The 15,549-nt window shown below is 38.7% G+C and overlaps 1 protein-coding gene across 2 annotated transcripts in view; it reads left to right on the top strand.

The window, feature by feature from the left end:
* The window catches only part of ntrk3b (neurotrophic tyrosine kinase, receptor, type 3b), a 140,959-nt gene that overhangs the window by 74,321 nt on the left and 51,089 nt on the right, over positions 1-15,549 (top strand). For both annotated transcript variants that reach the window (XM_047157999.2, XM_017477360.3), the window contains exons 8-11: positions 5,815-6,120; positions 6,652-6,666; positions 7,537-7,589; positions 7,748-7,850. In XM_047157999.2, coding sequence (XP_047013955.1) covers positions 5,815-6,120; positions 6,652-6,666; positions 7,537-7,589; positions 7,748-7,850 — 477 coding nt within the window. The remainder of the gene's footprint in view (positions 1-5,814; positions 6,121-6,651; positions 6,667-7,536; positions 7,590-7,747; positions 7,851-15,549) is intronic.

A 15,549-nucleotide genomic window follows, 5' to 3' on the forward strand; every position in this document is an offset into this window, starting at 1 on the left:
TGGAAATCAAGATTAGATGAAATGGGCATTACAATATCTACTTAGTGTCTGATCACCGTTTCATACTCTTAATGACTTTTTAAAATATTAGTAAGGAATCAATTGGTTTAAGTGCCTTTAATCGAATAAACACAATGATTAATTATTTGCCATTCCAGTGTAAATTAGATAGGCCATATTATATGAGATAAAGAAAAACTTTTAATATATCAATTACTATGTACCACCAGTAATTGTTGAGCAAAGAACAAACGTCCCTTTTCTGATTTTAATGCAAAATATATAATGGCTGTGTGAGGCAGCAATGTTACCTGCTGTGCTACCATGCCGCCCTTGCGAGTGAACCGACTCTGTGAAATGCTTTGATTCAAACCTTGCCAACTGTATATATAGAAAAAACCTCACACGGTTCCCACTTCAAGAAGTTTAAAAACGAATTATTCAAAATGTTAATTTCCCCTATGGGGGATCAATAAAGGTACATCTTATCTTAAAATGGAGACAAGATGGCAAATGAACTGATAAGCCAATTAACAAGAAAGCACCCCGAAGCTTTTATGTAAGTGTAATCAGAAACACTTAGTAGGCAGGGAAGGTGAAAAGAAAGACACTGGTTGGAATTTAATTACAGAAATAGATGTGCCATTTTGGGAAATGCTCCATTATAAGTAGCGGGCTTTCAGTAACACACTGTACACTACGTGTGCCGGAGAGCTGAGCCCAGGATGTGACCCTACTGAGTGTCCAGTCTGGCAGTAGTTTCCATAAGAGCTAGTATCTCTCACCACCAAAGACATTTCAGGCACTAAAGCAAGAATGTGCTGCTCAGGAGACATTATGTTTAATAAATAGCACATGGATTTAAGCCGCGGCATAGAGGAAGCCATTTAGTTTAATCGCCACCCTGATGAACGACGTTGACGGTAAAATGAAATGACAGCTCCGACCCAAGGAGGCGCGCTCAGGATGTTTAGCTGTGACAACACAATGCAGAGTGCTATTGCTTTCCTTGTTAAGGAATGATTGTGGAATGACAGTGTTAGATATGAGTGACTGAAGTGTATGATTGCATGACATGCAGCAGCTTCAACCCCCAAAGGTGCTGGGATGTCTGTAATTAGGAATTATCTTAAGCAGTTATGGCTATCTATCAATAGTGCGACAATGAAGCTATTAGGTCTGAACAATGCATTATATCTCGAGGTCTCATTGATGGCATAATAAGAATGATGTGGGGCAAGCTATTACACACACACACACTTAAAGACAGATAGGCAATCATGATTTCTCATTTTCCGCAAGTCCCTTATGGTCTACTGGGTTCATGCTGTGTTTCCTCTGAATACGAACATGATGAACAGAAAAAACTGTAACCTTTTCATTCAAGCCAAAATCACTACAATTGATAGTTCTGTCATCTGTCCTTATGCATCATTTCTACTTCGAATGAAAAGCCGATTGTATTTCTCATGTCCTTTTTCAATAACTGATGACATATTATGGTTGTATCAACAAAGCAGATGTATCAACAAATTGAAATCAAACCTCAGGAGCATTTCACTCTGTGTCACCTGACCAACCACTGCATCTTTTCAAACTGCTACTCCTGTGGACACATAGGGCAGCTAAACATACTAGGAGTAGAGCACCAATTCTGAGTACAGTATAAATAAGCAGACTCCCACAATTATCAAGTGACAATCTCACTCTCGTGATAATCTCTGATTGACAGAGGAGAGAGAATGATCTTTCTTGGCCAGAGATCAGGGCCAGTTATGCTATCTTGAGGAATCCTTGGGATTCAAACTTGAAACCTCCCATTCATCTTCAGTAATGCACGGTGGCTTAGTGGATAGCACATTTGCTTCGCACCTCCAGGGTTCGAATCCTGCCTCCACCCTGTGTGGGCAGAGTTTGCATGTTCTCGACATGCTTCGAGGTTTTTCTCCAGGTACTCTGGGTTCCTCCCCCAGTCCAAAGACATGCATTGTAGGCTGATTGGCATTTCCAAGTTGTCCATAGTGTATGAATCTGTGTGCGATTGTGCCCTGCGATGGGTTGGCACCCCGTCCAGGGTGTCCCCCGCCTTGTGCCCCGAGTTCCTTGGGATAGGCCCCAGGCTCCCCATGACCCTATGTACAGTAGGATAAGCGGTACGGAAAATGGATGGATGGATCTTCAGTAACCACTTTATCCTGATCAGGGCTGCAGTGGATCCAGAACCTATTCCAGGAACAATGGGTGAAAGATAGGAATACACCCTGGATAGGATGTCAATCCATCACAGAGCAGATCTTAAATGATCGGTAATTTGCATGTGTAATCTGATCAATTGCTAGTGCAATTGGAGGGCATGTTATCACGTTATGGGTGCTTTACAATGAATAACTATAAATGATGCCACATGGAGATTACTTTTTGGTTCTCAATAGCAATACTGAGTTCTGCTCTCAAAGATACTGAAACTTGCCAGATGTCTGCATAAGTGCTGTCAAGTACAACACAGATTAAAGGTGACAAGGTGTTAAGAAACTATTCAAAATAGGATATGAACGAAATAAAAGAGTGCTGACAAGAGTGTGTTCTGTTCATAAGGTCTGTGTAAAGAAACCTGTTTCTTAAAACTCTATTTAAATGCTGCTGGCAGCCCTGTCGTCATTATGGGATAACCAGAGAAGCTGTCTAGGGCTGAGGAGGGGTGTAGTAATCCAGAACAAATTATGCAGACTAGTAGGACTATCTGAAATTCCTCTATTTGATCAAACTCTGATGGCCCAAGCTTACGCATCTTTCAGTTAAGCTAATATTTCCAGTTTTGTAAAATGTTTGTTTCTGCTGAGTTTTCACATATATTTACGGCAAATTACAGACATTTTCTCATATGTAGAGTATCTCTAGATCTTAGTTACTTTCATTTGTGCAAGCTTGCTAAAATGTCAGTAAGATAAGTCAGGTGCACAAGAAAGAAAAGAAAGGGAAAAAGACTGTCTGTATGTGTAAGCAATATTGAATATTACATTAGAATGAGTTATAGTTCTATTAAGGGTTCCAGGTGTGTGTGTGTGTGTGTGTGTGTGTGTGTGTGTGTGTGTGTGTGTGTGTGTGTGTGTGTGTCCTTAGGGTACATTCTTAAATGGTTTGTGCCAGGCCTGGGCAATATGCATGATGGCTGTTGGCAACGTAGGTGCAAACATGTGGCAAATATCAAATATGAAATCAACTTTAACGTTGTAATATTTCATAATTTTGAGATACTGAGACATCATTTTGAGAATGTTTTATTTTGCCTTCATAAAGTGACTTTCAGGCTGCAGTAAATCACACTGAAGGTTCCAAGTTAATCTATTTGTATAGACCCTGTACTATTTTGCGCTTATTGGGTAGTAACATCCAAATTGCCTATTTTTTTCTGGGTGTTTGCACATTGTATACTCACAACCCTTTTGTAAATTAGAGCCTTTGTTTGTAGGGACACTAGTGGACCAGTTGTCAGTACACCAATAGACTACATTGTTGCTGGTTTTATTTTTTCCCCCTACTTTTCCTAATGTCATCATTTTTTAGAATCTGGCTCTACTTAGTATTATGTATCATAAACAATAACAAGATTTGGGGTGGGGTTGGATTTGGGGGGGTGGGGTTGTTTTTTGGTCTTACTGACCTTCCACTATTTTTCTGATAACAGGTCAGGAACACTACATCTATGGTGTAATTTTAATTTTGAAACATTTTAAACTCTCCGCTAAAGGGCCACTTTAGTTCACCTTGAACATTATACTGCCTTCACTTACAGCTACTCAACAACCAGAGATTTTCTTTTTAGCTGAGATGAGCTGTGCTATAAAAAAAAATCCATAAAAGGATACTGCAGCTATTGTGCATTTGGACGAGGTAAATGGATCTCTCTCTGTGTATTTGGGAGCTTCAGCAGGACTCTGTAAATAACACCCCATATAGTCGAGAGGGCGTGTAAAGTGAGTGAGGGATTCTGCAGCATACTGATTTCAAATCCCTAAGCTGAGCATCATTTGGTTGGTATTGGGCAGATCCCTGCACAAAAGGAGGCATATATCAATCATCAGCCCATCAGTTTAAGCCTCTGAAAAAGAAAACATCAAATCAATTCAGTTGCGGGCGAGAGCGATCGACTGGCAGCTATGATGTTCTCTCATTTTGATGCCAGATCACACACTGCCTTAATCTGAAAAATGAACACTAATGTATATTTTGTGACAGCAAGATTACATTCTTAGATTTAACAACCCCTTTCCATTGGAGACCTAATTTAGCGTTGTTCAGTGATGCATATTCAGCCGAAAAAGCTTTCCTTTTCTAGACTGATAAAATGTTGAAAGGTTTAATACAAGGTGGATTTTATTACTCTTTCAAGGTTTGATAATTTTTTTTTTTTTATCCAGTAATGGCTGTGATCTGTGAGTCCACTGGGACTAACCTCATCTCTTCTCTTGCAGTTAAGAACCTGCATATGCGAGTACACTATATTAATTCCAGCTTAAAATTTAATTTGTGTTTGCACCATTAATTTAAAGTTTCAAAATTCTAAGCAGAAATATTAAAGAAGATCAATCTAGAAATGTGTTGGTGCATTAACATGCTTCCTCATATTTCAGGAGGCTTAGAAGATTAGTCAGTGTTTTTCGTAGCATCACTTGAGGATTATAATCAAAAGGGACACTTACGAAAATAATGTAATAAATTGTAATGTTGCATGATTAGATGTTGCTGGGAAACAGGAAAAGGAAATGAAACAGAGAAAAGGAAGATAGGGGTAGGTCAGTATCAGCAGAAAAAAATCATGATATACCAGCTTGAGAAATCCAAATACTAGGAATATGCCCCAAACAGCCCCAAACCTACATGCCCTTACTCTTTTCCCCTGGTAAAGCAGTACAACAACAAAGATAACAATATGCTAGAATGTGATTGGTTCTTCTATTTGATGATGTAATAACAATTACCTGCCAACATTTTTCCAATGGGATATTTAGTGCTTCCTGTTTCTTAAAAGAAGCCAGCAAAATCACTGCCATGACATGTTTTGTACTTTGATCAGTCTCAGCACTCAAATTGTCTAATACTTTATGTAGTAAAATGTCCATATAATAATTGTTTATGTAATATAATTAATAGCTTAGAACAGGTGTCATAAAATTGTGGAGTGCGGTCCAAATGCAGACCCAGTAAAGTATTTAAGGGAACCAAACTGAGTACTTGAAAAATTATTGGAGCAGAGCCAGTAAACATGTAAAAAAAAAAAAACCTCAAAGCAAAAACAAAACCTGTTCGTAGTTCAGCAACTCTAGTTTTCTACACACGAACCATCATGTCTTCTGTAGCAGTCTCATCCAATCACATGCATTTATGGAACTTATTTAACAGAAGGCAGCTCACTAAGAAAGGAAATAGTTTTCACAGCCTTTCATTTTCCCTCTCTGGTCTAATTAGTGATGTGACAACATAGGTTATTAAGATAAAGTTTTAACAGAAAAGTATGCATTTATTCTCCACTTCAAAATAGGTGTCTCATCTGTGCTGAGTGTGTAGTCAAAATTGATAATGTGAAGCACCACTGAGAAAATCAAACCACTTTGAATTTATGTGGCAAATTGATTTATTCATAGTCATGAACCTATCACTAATGCTTAATGGTTAAAAGGTATTTGACATCACCAATTCCAGCTGCTAATCTGGAAATTTTGTGTTGCTGGACCTTCATAAATTTTAGTTGAATACCCTCTGATCTAAAGGAACATCTGTATTTACCCAGTAATTCTCCTCCTCTCTCTCCATCAGTTCCCCCAGTGATTATAAAGTTGGAGGAGCCTGAACGCAGACACCACACTTGCATCGAGTTCACCGTGCGAGGTTTCCCTCATCCCACACTACAGTGGCTCTACAAAGGTCACGAGATCCAGGCCCCATTCATCCACACTGAGATGGAGCTTTACCAGGACTACCTGGAAGGCTGCCTAAATTTTGAAAACCCTACACACCTCAATAACGGGAACTACACACTGGTAGCCACCAACTCGCTCGGCTCGGTCAACAAAACCGTCTTCGGACATTTCCTGGCACCACCGCCATTTTTGGAGGATGACGGTAGGCTTTTTATTTTGAAAATCAGTCTCGAATCTAGACGGTACTTTTGACAATGGCAGTGGTTAGTTGTTCAGATAGGGTGTGAATACATTGATTACTTCTTGTAGTAATCCAAAAATATACTCTAGTTACACTACCTGTCCCTCAGTGGTGGAATGAACTTCCAACCTCAATCTGGAGCACAGAATCTGTCACTATCTTCAAAAAACTTAGAAAGACCCACCTCTTCTGTGAACACGTGGCTAACCCCTAAAAAAAAAAAAAGAAAGAAAGAAAGAAAGAAATTACTCTGGCTCTTACACCTCTACTCTGCGCACTCTGCTTTTTCTAGAACTCAATTAAAGATCTTGTATGGTATCACTACTTGTATAGTTCTCTGCTTGATATATCGCTTTGCTTGTATTTCCTCATTTGTAAGTCGCTTTGGATAAAAGCGTCTGCTAAATGAATAAATGTAAATGTCAAATGTAAATGTAGGTTGTTATCTCATTCAACATGTTTTTTTCTCTTTCTCTTTCTCTGTGGTAAAAGGAATTATTGAGTATGGTGAGTGTTTCTTTGGCTTTGCACGTTTTCACAATCATGTGACTCAGCAATTTAAGAAGTGAACTGTGTTTGACCCATGTGATACTTTTAAAGTCACTTTTAATGATCAGTATGATGGTTCAACCACTAAATGAGAGTCATTATCCAGCTATTCAGTGCTTCTTCATGTGTTACTATAGTCTTTATCTTCTAGTCTTTATATAAATTCTTCCTGATGGCAACTAATCTAAAACTGCCTAAATTTGATAAATGACACATTTTCTATTGTTCTTTCACAAATGTTGAAAGTGAGCAATAAGAAAAGTTATAGTAAATAGTAAAATAGTCATTGCCTCTGTCCTGTCTTCTGTTTACCACTACAGAGGATGCTGATATGACTTAAATCCATTAAATCCCTGCTTATTAAAAGCTATTCAAGACTGGTGCACCAAGAATATAGAAAGGAGAGTGAAACTGAACAAATAGTTTAAGCCCAGAGGAGGAAGGCCTGCACTTCCTGTTAAAGCTGCATTGATATCACTTTAACCCATGGCGCCTATTCCATATTGGACAATTAATTAGCTTGGAATTACCCTTTGATCTCAAGTGCCGAAGTCGCCAGACTACAAAATGCACTTCTCCCGAGCCAAAATGAACCTGGTTCCAGCTTGTGATTGCATTGTACTTCCTCCTCTTTAATTAATCAGGTGCTCATATTAATTTCTACAGCTTCCTGCGAAATTCACTTAAAGTCACATATGCATAAAATTATTCACCTTAATACCATGACATTTTCCGTGTTATATAATGAAGGTTTTAACAAAAGGACAAAGCCAGATATCACTTGCATATTTTTTCTTGACACCATTTGAAAGCCTGCTTTTTTTCTAGGAGAGCCTACACCTGGGAACAATGTGAACAGGCCAGATGAGGACTCATTTGGGGTGAGACATGTGTTACATTTATGTGTTACATTTATTTACAGCTCAGCGCTGTTCAGTGTTCTTTCCGACTCACACCCCAAGCATTTTCTATATTCTGCTCTGTGTTAACGCCACGCTGTTCTTAATTACCCGCTCTGCTGCTCCCTCTGTTCCTGTAGATGTCTATAGCTGTTGGATTGGCTGCTTTTGGCTGCGTGTTTCTCATCGTGATGTTTGTGCTGATCAACAAGTATGGCAGACGCAACAAGTATGGAATGAAAGGTATGAGGAACTTGGTTTGTTTTGTTTATATGGGTGGCTGTGGCTCAGGTGGTAGAGCGGGTTGTTCACTAATCGTAGGGTTGGCAGTTCAATTCTTGAACTGCCATGACTCCACATACCGAAGTGTCCTTGGGCAAGACACTGAACCCCAAGTTGCTCCCGATGGCAAGTTAGCACCTTGCAGGGCAGCTCTGCTACCATTGGTGTGTGAATGAGACAAAGTGTACAGCGGTTTGGAACTGCTAAGATTAAAAAAGCACTATATTAGTGCAGACCATTTACCATATTTGTTCTAAACCAAATCAGCTCAGTGTTTTTTCTTGAAATGAATGACATTCAATTCTTGTCCTTCTGTAATGAGGTTCAAGTAAGCAAGGCTTGTTAAATGGCTCAAAAAGAAAGCCTTCCAGAGATGAAAAACGTTTAGACATATCAAAGGACATAGGTTATCTTTCATTTGAAATAAATCCCAGAAATCAAACTTACCAGAGATTTCTCCTTCCAGTCTTTGTTGCCATTTGGAAGATGCTGAATGTTGATTTTGCTATGTGAAATTTACAGTAGATTGTGCTCAGACTTCATATTTGATCCGCAGTATAACACATTGTTGAGACGGTGGCCTGGTTTGGTGAAGGCAAATGCTTCTCCTTGCACAGCCTTACCCAATCTCCTTAAGATTACCTTAGACCTTATGGTAATATCACAGCTTGCACCCAAGTGATTGCTGAGTGACTGCTGGATTAAGAGGCTTGGTGAAAAATGGCTCTGGCCTTATTTAGACCTCAGAATTATGTATGGATTTGTGATGCTTTATTAAGTCTAGTACCACTGTTTAAAAGATTGTTGTGACAGTATTTCATCTTAAATGAATGTCTTGAACTACAGGTTGCTGAACCTTCTCCTGGATTACCCCTATCCTGACCAATTTAGTGTTTTCTAATAAGGGGGTTTTCACAGTGGCAGTTTAGTCCGAAACAGAAATAGAGCAGGAAAGCTGTTATGCGGACCAGGAAGCACATGTGGTACCGAACCTGAGACTACTTGTAGGAGGTGCTTTGAGTTCGGTTGCACTGGAACTGAGCCACGATTCCCATGAGTGTGAACGCAACTCGTACTCGGGTCCGCACTTGTTCAGGAAGTAAAGTAACCTGCGCATGTGTTTTCGCCAATGACAACATCATTCGTTTCCACAACACCCGTGTGCCATGAGTGGCAGGGGAACGCTGTGGGACACAGAGAAGGTCCATTGCTGTGCATAATATTTGTTGCACATAATAGCACCAAAGTAATAATAAAAAAATATGCTGAGTTGCATTGTGTTCTCCATGCACGCTTGTGATGACGTAAAATGGACGCAAATGCACCGTGGTTCGATAGAATCAAGTGAGTCTGAAACCAGACCACCGCTGCGGGGGGCAGAGGGAACAATCACACTCGGATTTGGACTGCAGTAAACATGGCCAGTGTGAAAACAACCTTAAATGCAGTAAAGTTTTTTTTATTAGCTGATTTGGTGAATCAGTTATGTTGGGAGAAGGGAAATACTAAAATGTACAGGACAGGGGCCGTCATTTATCAAACTTGTGTACGGTCAAGTCCAATTGTAAAGTGAATCTACCCAAATTCCACCAAGATTTTCTTTATTTATCAGTTTTATCTTTGGTCTATTTATTTGATCAAACTTACCGTATCTGGTCTGAGTGTTTTGTTTGCTATCAGATTATCACCGTAAACAGCTTTTTAAAAAATAGAGTTCACTTCCACATCTGTCTTTTTAATTGAGGCTTCACTGAAATGTATTTATTTCTACTGTCCATGTTTCCTTCTTTCCTAGGATCTTGGATTACTCTTAGATTTCTATTCCTGAGATCTTTGATAGCCTCCTTTTATTGGCTCACACCTGTTGTTTATCACAACACCTGCATAAATTAATGTGTTTTTCATGTACATGAGATGGATAGGAGGGTAACTTGGAACGTGTCTTATGCATATGCCGTATAAATTAAGGCACTAGTGGGTGGAAGCTTGATTCTAATTTGCATTCAAATCACTAGATTATTTTTTTCAGACTTAAAAGATAGGTTTTTGTTTGAAAGTGACAGACTATATGCAATTAGTCTATTCAGCCAGACTGTGGCTGGAGAGTCTATTCATTTTTGTCACTAAATGTGGCTAAGAACCACCTATATTTGGCAAACACATTTTGTTCACTCACAAGTGCTTCAAATGAAACTTTGGAATTGCTTTTAGAGACAAGATACTGTGTGGCTGTATCTTGTTCTGAAACGCTCAAAGGGCTGTAGTGTTCAGAAGTTATTTTCCCATTACAAACAGGTGCACAAAAGTGCATGTAAAGAAAAGTGTGTGCAGGCAGCCAATCAGATTAAAATTTCAAGATTCTGAAGCTTATGGCCAGATAAGTACACAGTGGATTTACAGTAGGCTGGCTGAGGCTGAAGTAGAGAATAAAATGTAATTAAAAAAAAAAAACCCTTATGTCCCAAGAGTGCTACTCAATACAAATAGAAATCTCAGAGAGGTGTCTAAAAAAATTAATAAATAAATATCAAGTTAAGCATGTGATTGGAACAAGTCTGAATACAGAGAATATTTACTTTGTATCTAGCAACATGTCTTTTTATCTTGAATAGCCAAGTCTCAATATGAGCTATGGAGCTTGAGGTCATTTACAACAATCTTTGTCTGAGATTTCTCATAAAAGAACAAGAGGACATTTCAGTGTCACCTTTAAATCTGCTCACCAGTGATAATATTAATTGCTTATTCCACCCATTTTCCATACCGGGTATCGTACACAGGGTCACGGGGGAGCCTGGTCCAAGGGAACTCAGGGCACAAGGCGGGGCACACTCTGTATGGGGTGCCAACCCAGGGCACAACCCCACACACATTCATACACTATGGACAATTTGGAAATGCCAGTCAGCCTACAACACATGTCTTTGTACTGGGGAGAAAACTAGGGTACCAGAGGAAACCCCTGAAGCACTTGAGAACATGCAAACTCTTCACATGCAGGGTTGAGGCTGGATTTGAACTCCCAACCCTGGAGGTGTGAGGCAAACACACTAATCTCTAAGCCACAATGCCCCCCCCCCAAATTGCTTAATAAATCTTGAAAAAAGAATGGATCAGTGTAAAAGTAATCTTGAGCAAAGTTGCAGTTGTTGTTTGGTTTATCTTGGCAAACGCTTCATCCATCATCTTTTTTTCTCCCTTTAAAAAAGACTGCACGAAATGAGCTTCACTGCCCTTAAATATTTTTTGCACCCATCAGACACCATTGTTTCATAAGTTGTGACGCATTCCTGTTCAATCTGCAGAATATGAGCTCCTTCTGTGTGTTTTAAGTGGAAAACACACAGCGCCTCATTACACCGCACTTCATCATGATCAACAAGGTTGAAGAGCCATAAAGGAGGCGGCGTTCAGTCTGTGACGTTAATATAGGGCCTTTTTCAGCATCCCCTCACTCCAATAATAGACCCACTTGTCCTGTTTTTTCTCCTCACATCAGCTGGAGGTCTTAGGCAGTCATTACCCGAGGCTGTATGAAGCCGATTTGTGCCTGTCTCAGGCGCTCTGGGGCCGTGTTTTTGGCGACTGGAGTTTGATCACAGCCTATTCCTAGGTGCCAAAGATAATCACAGTGTGTACACAGGGTGTGTGGCTGTGTTTTTTTCTCCTGGTGAGACCCCCAGATTGCAATTAAAACGTTACAGGGTTGCATGCAGCTTTACATACGATTGATTTACCTGCCATTCAAACATAGCTGCTGTCTAACGTCTGCCATTTTAATGATTATGCTGCTGCTTTAATTTTGTTGTGCTGAGTGTCTGGGGGTTTGATTATAATAACAGCTTGTATGTGAATCATGAGACTAGAGAAAAAAGGTGTCCATGCTTGTCAATAACAATATGATCACTAAGATTATGCTTAGAAGTCTAAGTACAGGAAAATGAGTCTTGTTAGTTTTTTTTTCCAAGTTGTAGCATTGATTTCTTACTCAATTTTCATATTATTTATCTAATATTAGATATAAGGTAATTTTTCTCAGGATATATTACAATAAGAATGTCTTGGGGATGGAATATACTGTACAAAATATTCCTAGTTTTAATAGAATAGTGCTGTTAAATTCTCACATCTGGTTAGATGGTGTCTATTTTCTATAACAGCAGTGCCGGCTGCAATCCAAGTTTGTTTGTTCATATTAACCACTCCTTCAAAGGGAGTTATACGGCAGCAATTTCACATGATGTAAGGCTATAAATATATATTTTTAAAATTATTTTAATCAGGGGAAATTGCTGTAGTATAAGCATAATAAAACACTTCAGGTTTCCTGGATTTGGAAAATAAACAACTTCAGGTAACGCTAACTACTTTGCATCACATCACCCCATCATTGATTGTTTTCCTACAACAACATGCCACATTTTGTTACACAAATATGTTTCACTCAGAATTGTTATACAGTTGATGTGCAGTGCAATTTCTTCTCCAAACATGGTGTGTAGTATAACAACCAAAAAGTTACATTTTGCTCTCATCTGACCAGACTACACTCTCTCCGGGAATTTCATAGGCTTGTTCAAATGAGTTGTAGCAAACTTTAAACGCGCTTCAACATGCCTTTTCTTTAGTAATGGAGTCTTGCGGGGTGAGCGTGAGCAGTGGAGTGCATTTCCTATTGTTTTCTCTATGACGATGGTACCTGCTGCCTCCAAGTTTTTCTGGAGCTCTTTCCGAGTGGTCCTTGACTCTTGGACTACTCTTCTGACTATTCTTCTAACTCTCTGGTCAGAAATCTTGCGAGGAGTGTGCATGTGCATGACTGGTTGACGACAGAGTGATGTTGCTTCCACTTGTGGATAATGGCCCCAATAGTGCTTACTAGAGGATTCAGAAGTTTTGAAATACGTCTGTATCCGATTCCATCAATATGTTTTGCAACAATAAGGCTCCAAAGGTCTTGGGAGAGCTCTTTGCTTTTACCCATCATGAGAAGTTTCTTGTGTGATACCTTGGTAAAGAAAAGCCTTTTTATAGACCATCAATTTACTAACCCAGCTGATATTAATTTGCACAGATAGGGGGTATAATTACTTACAGATTTCACCTGGTTCTTTGCCTTACCTTGCCTCAGAGAACTGCTTTTTCTTAACGTGTTCAATGCTTATTTTACTGTGTCATTCCACTTTATTACACATAACTTTATTTATGGACTTTAATGTTGTGAATTCTTTATATTTCCAGATTTCTTGAGTTAATACTGATGTCTGGTGAAAGTTTCATGTGACTAGCCTCATTGGATATATATTTACTGAAAAAAGTATTGATGCATCCAATACATATTTCCCTCACTAATGTTTAAATCAGCATCTTAACTACATCACCTTGTATACGAAAACAGCCTTAGCAATAGAAATGTATGTATTATTACCTCCATGTCACGGTTATAAAGCATTATAGGTATTTAAAACAGTATTATATACACATTTTCTTCATGGGATTTTGTGTACATGTGAGACATTTCAGTATCAGAATAAAGAGAATATTTAAGGCTTTGTTTAGCTAGACAACAGGATTGTCCAGATTAAGCTTACACTTTTGACTGTCTTTGTCACATTGTCACAGATATTTACAAAAATCTGTTAGGAAAATGTTGCTAGTACCATGTGCTACAGTTTAAAATGTTTATATATATATTTTTTAAAAGGTTTCCAACTAGCTGCTAGTTCTCAGTTGTCTTCCATGTGCAAAATGATAGCAGAAATTATTGATGAAATTTGTATTGGTTTAAAAATGTTTTTTTTATTTTTTTTTTATTTTTTTTTAAACACATAGATTTGAGCCAAATTTAATCAATCCATCTATCCATCCATTTTCTATGCTGCTTATCCTACACAGGGTCACGAGGGAGCCTATCCTAGGGAAGTCTGGGCACAGGGTGGGGTCACCTTGGAAGAGGTGCCAACCTATTGCAGGGCACATTCACATTCACACACTACGGACAATTTGGAAATGTTAATAAGCATGTGATTTGGACATGGGGCTTGGAAAACAGCGTACACAAAAGAAACCCCTGAGGCATGGGGACAACATGCAGACTCCGTACACACAGGCCGGAGGCAACCCAGGAGATGCGAGGCAACAGTGCTAACCACTAGGTCACTGTGCTAACCCCCAATTTGTATCAGCAAATTTATCTAAAAAAGCAAGTATTAAGCTTGTATGATTTTCATACTGTTTGGCGTAATGATATTCATTTATTTTCCCACTTGGTTTACTCATTATCAGTACTCATTGGTCTTGATTCAAAAACATTTCACATTTTACATTTTGATGTATCTCGTTCATATAGAAAAATGTATTTTTAAATCTGGCCTTTGTTCATCTTGGCTACATCCCGTTCACCTAGAGTCCAGAGAGAACATAAAGCAATAAGTAAAAAAACAAAAACAAAAAAAAAACCTAATTCAAACAGGACACAGGCTAATTATCTTAATGCACAATCCCTCCAGTATATTACACTGATTTCCTCCCATATGGAAGTCTTTGCTGGAGTGCTTTCCATATAATTCATTCTACCATTACCAGGGATGGATATTATTATTTTTATTTCAAGGAGCTTCAGGCTACATCTTCCTTATATGCCTGGTGTGGGCTGCCGTTGAATTGAATTAGAATCCAATCCTTTGGCCCTGTTTCTTCTCTTTAATTCAATCTCATTGCTTGATCATTGCATGATTTTGAAGCTGTGGTCATAAAGAGACATGAGAGTTTCCTTTATAGCTAGCAGAACTGAGTCTAGATAATATCTCAAGCCTGGAGTAATATTGCAATCCCAGGAAGCAGAGCTTTTTGTCCCATAAATGTGGAAGCAGAAACTATCTAGTAGTGACTCACGGCTAGCACATTAGAAACTGTGAGATGGTTTTTCAGTACTGGATAGATGTTGCTTTTCTATGCTAATATTAATGGGTGCCAGATGATGTCTCTCCTGACCCGATGAGACCATTATTTTCTCACAACTATGTTTTTTTTTTGTTTGTTTTTTCTTTTGCTTGTTTGTAAGGGGATAGTGTGAGCAGTGTGCAATGTGTCATTATAGACATGGGATAGAGAATTGAATAGGATGCTGAATCTGTATTGTTGAGCTGTCCACACTTGCTCAAACATGTAGTGGCCAAATATTAAAATAACAGTCCAGGAATGAAACTCGTACAAATTTAGCATAAATGTCCTCCATCAGCCAAGACATCTTTAGTGTCAGAAGTATCTTTTTTAGTTTTGTATTGGAGCGTCAAGTGTAACGTAGCTAATAATTATGGAACGCTTATAGCTATTTACATTTACAGATTGGGCTGGCACTTTTATAAAGCAACTTACAACTGAGACAGGATACAACTGAGTGACAGAATAAGTGCCTTGCTCAAGGACCTTGGCAGCTTGGCAATGCTGGGAATTGAACTCACAACCCAATTAGTAACCTAAAGCCTTAACCACTGAAGCAAGAGTTTAGCTTTTAGGAGTTGGCAATATGACAAAAATGTCATATCATGATTCTTTAAGCCATTTCTTTGAAAAACATATATACAATTACAACAAAAACAGTCGCCTCAAACCCTGTTACATTGTTCAGTATCTCAAATAAACTCGCTTATAATGTATA

Source organism: Ictalurus punctatus, chromosome 10 (assembly GCF_001660625.3).
Source record: "Ictalurus punctatus breed USDA103 chromosome 10, Coco_2.0, whole genome shotgun sequence".
In the NCBI taxonomy this organism is placed as follows: domain Eukaryota; kingdom Metazoa; phylum Chordata; class Actinopteri; order Siluriformes; family Ictaluridae; genus Ictalurus; species Ictalurus punctatus.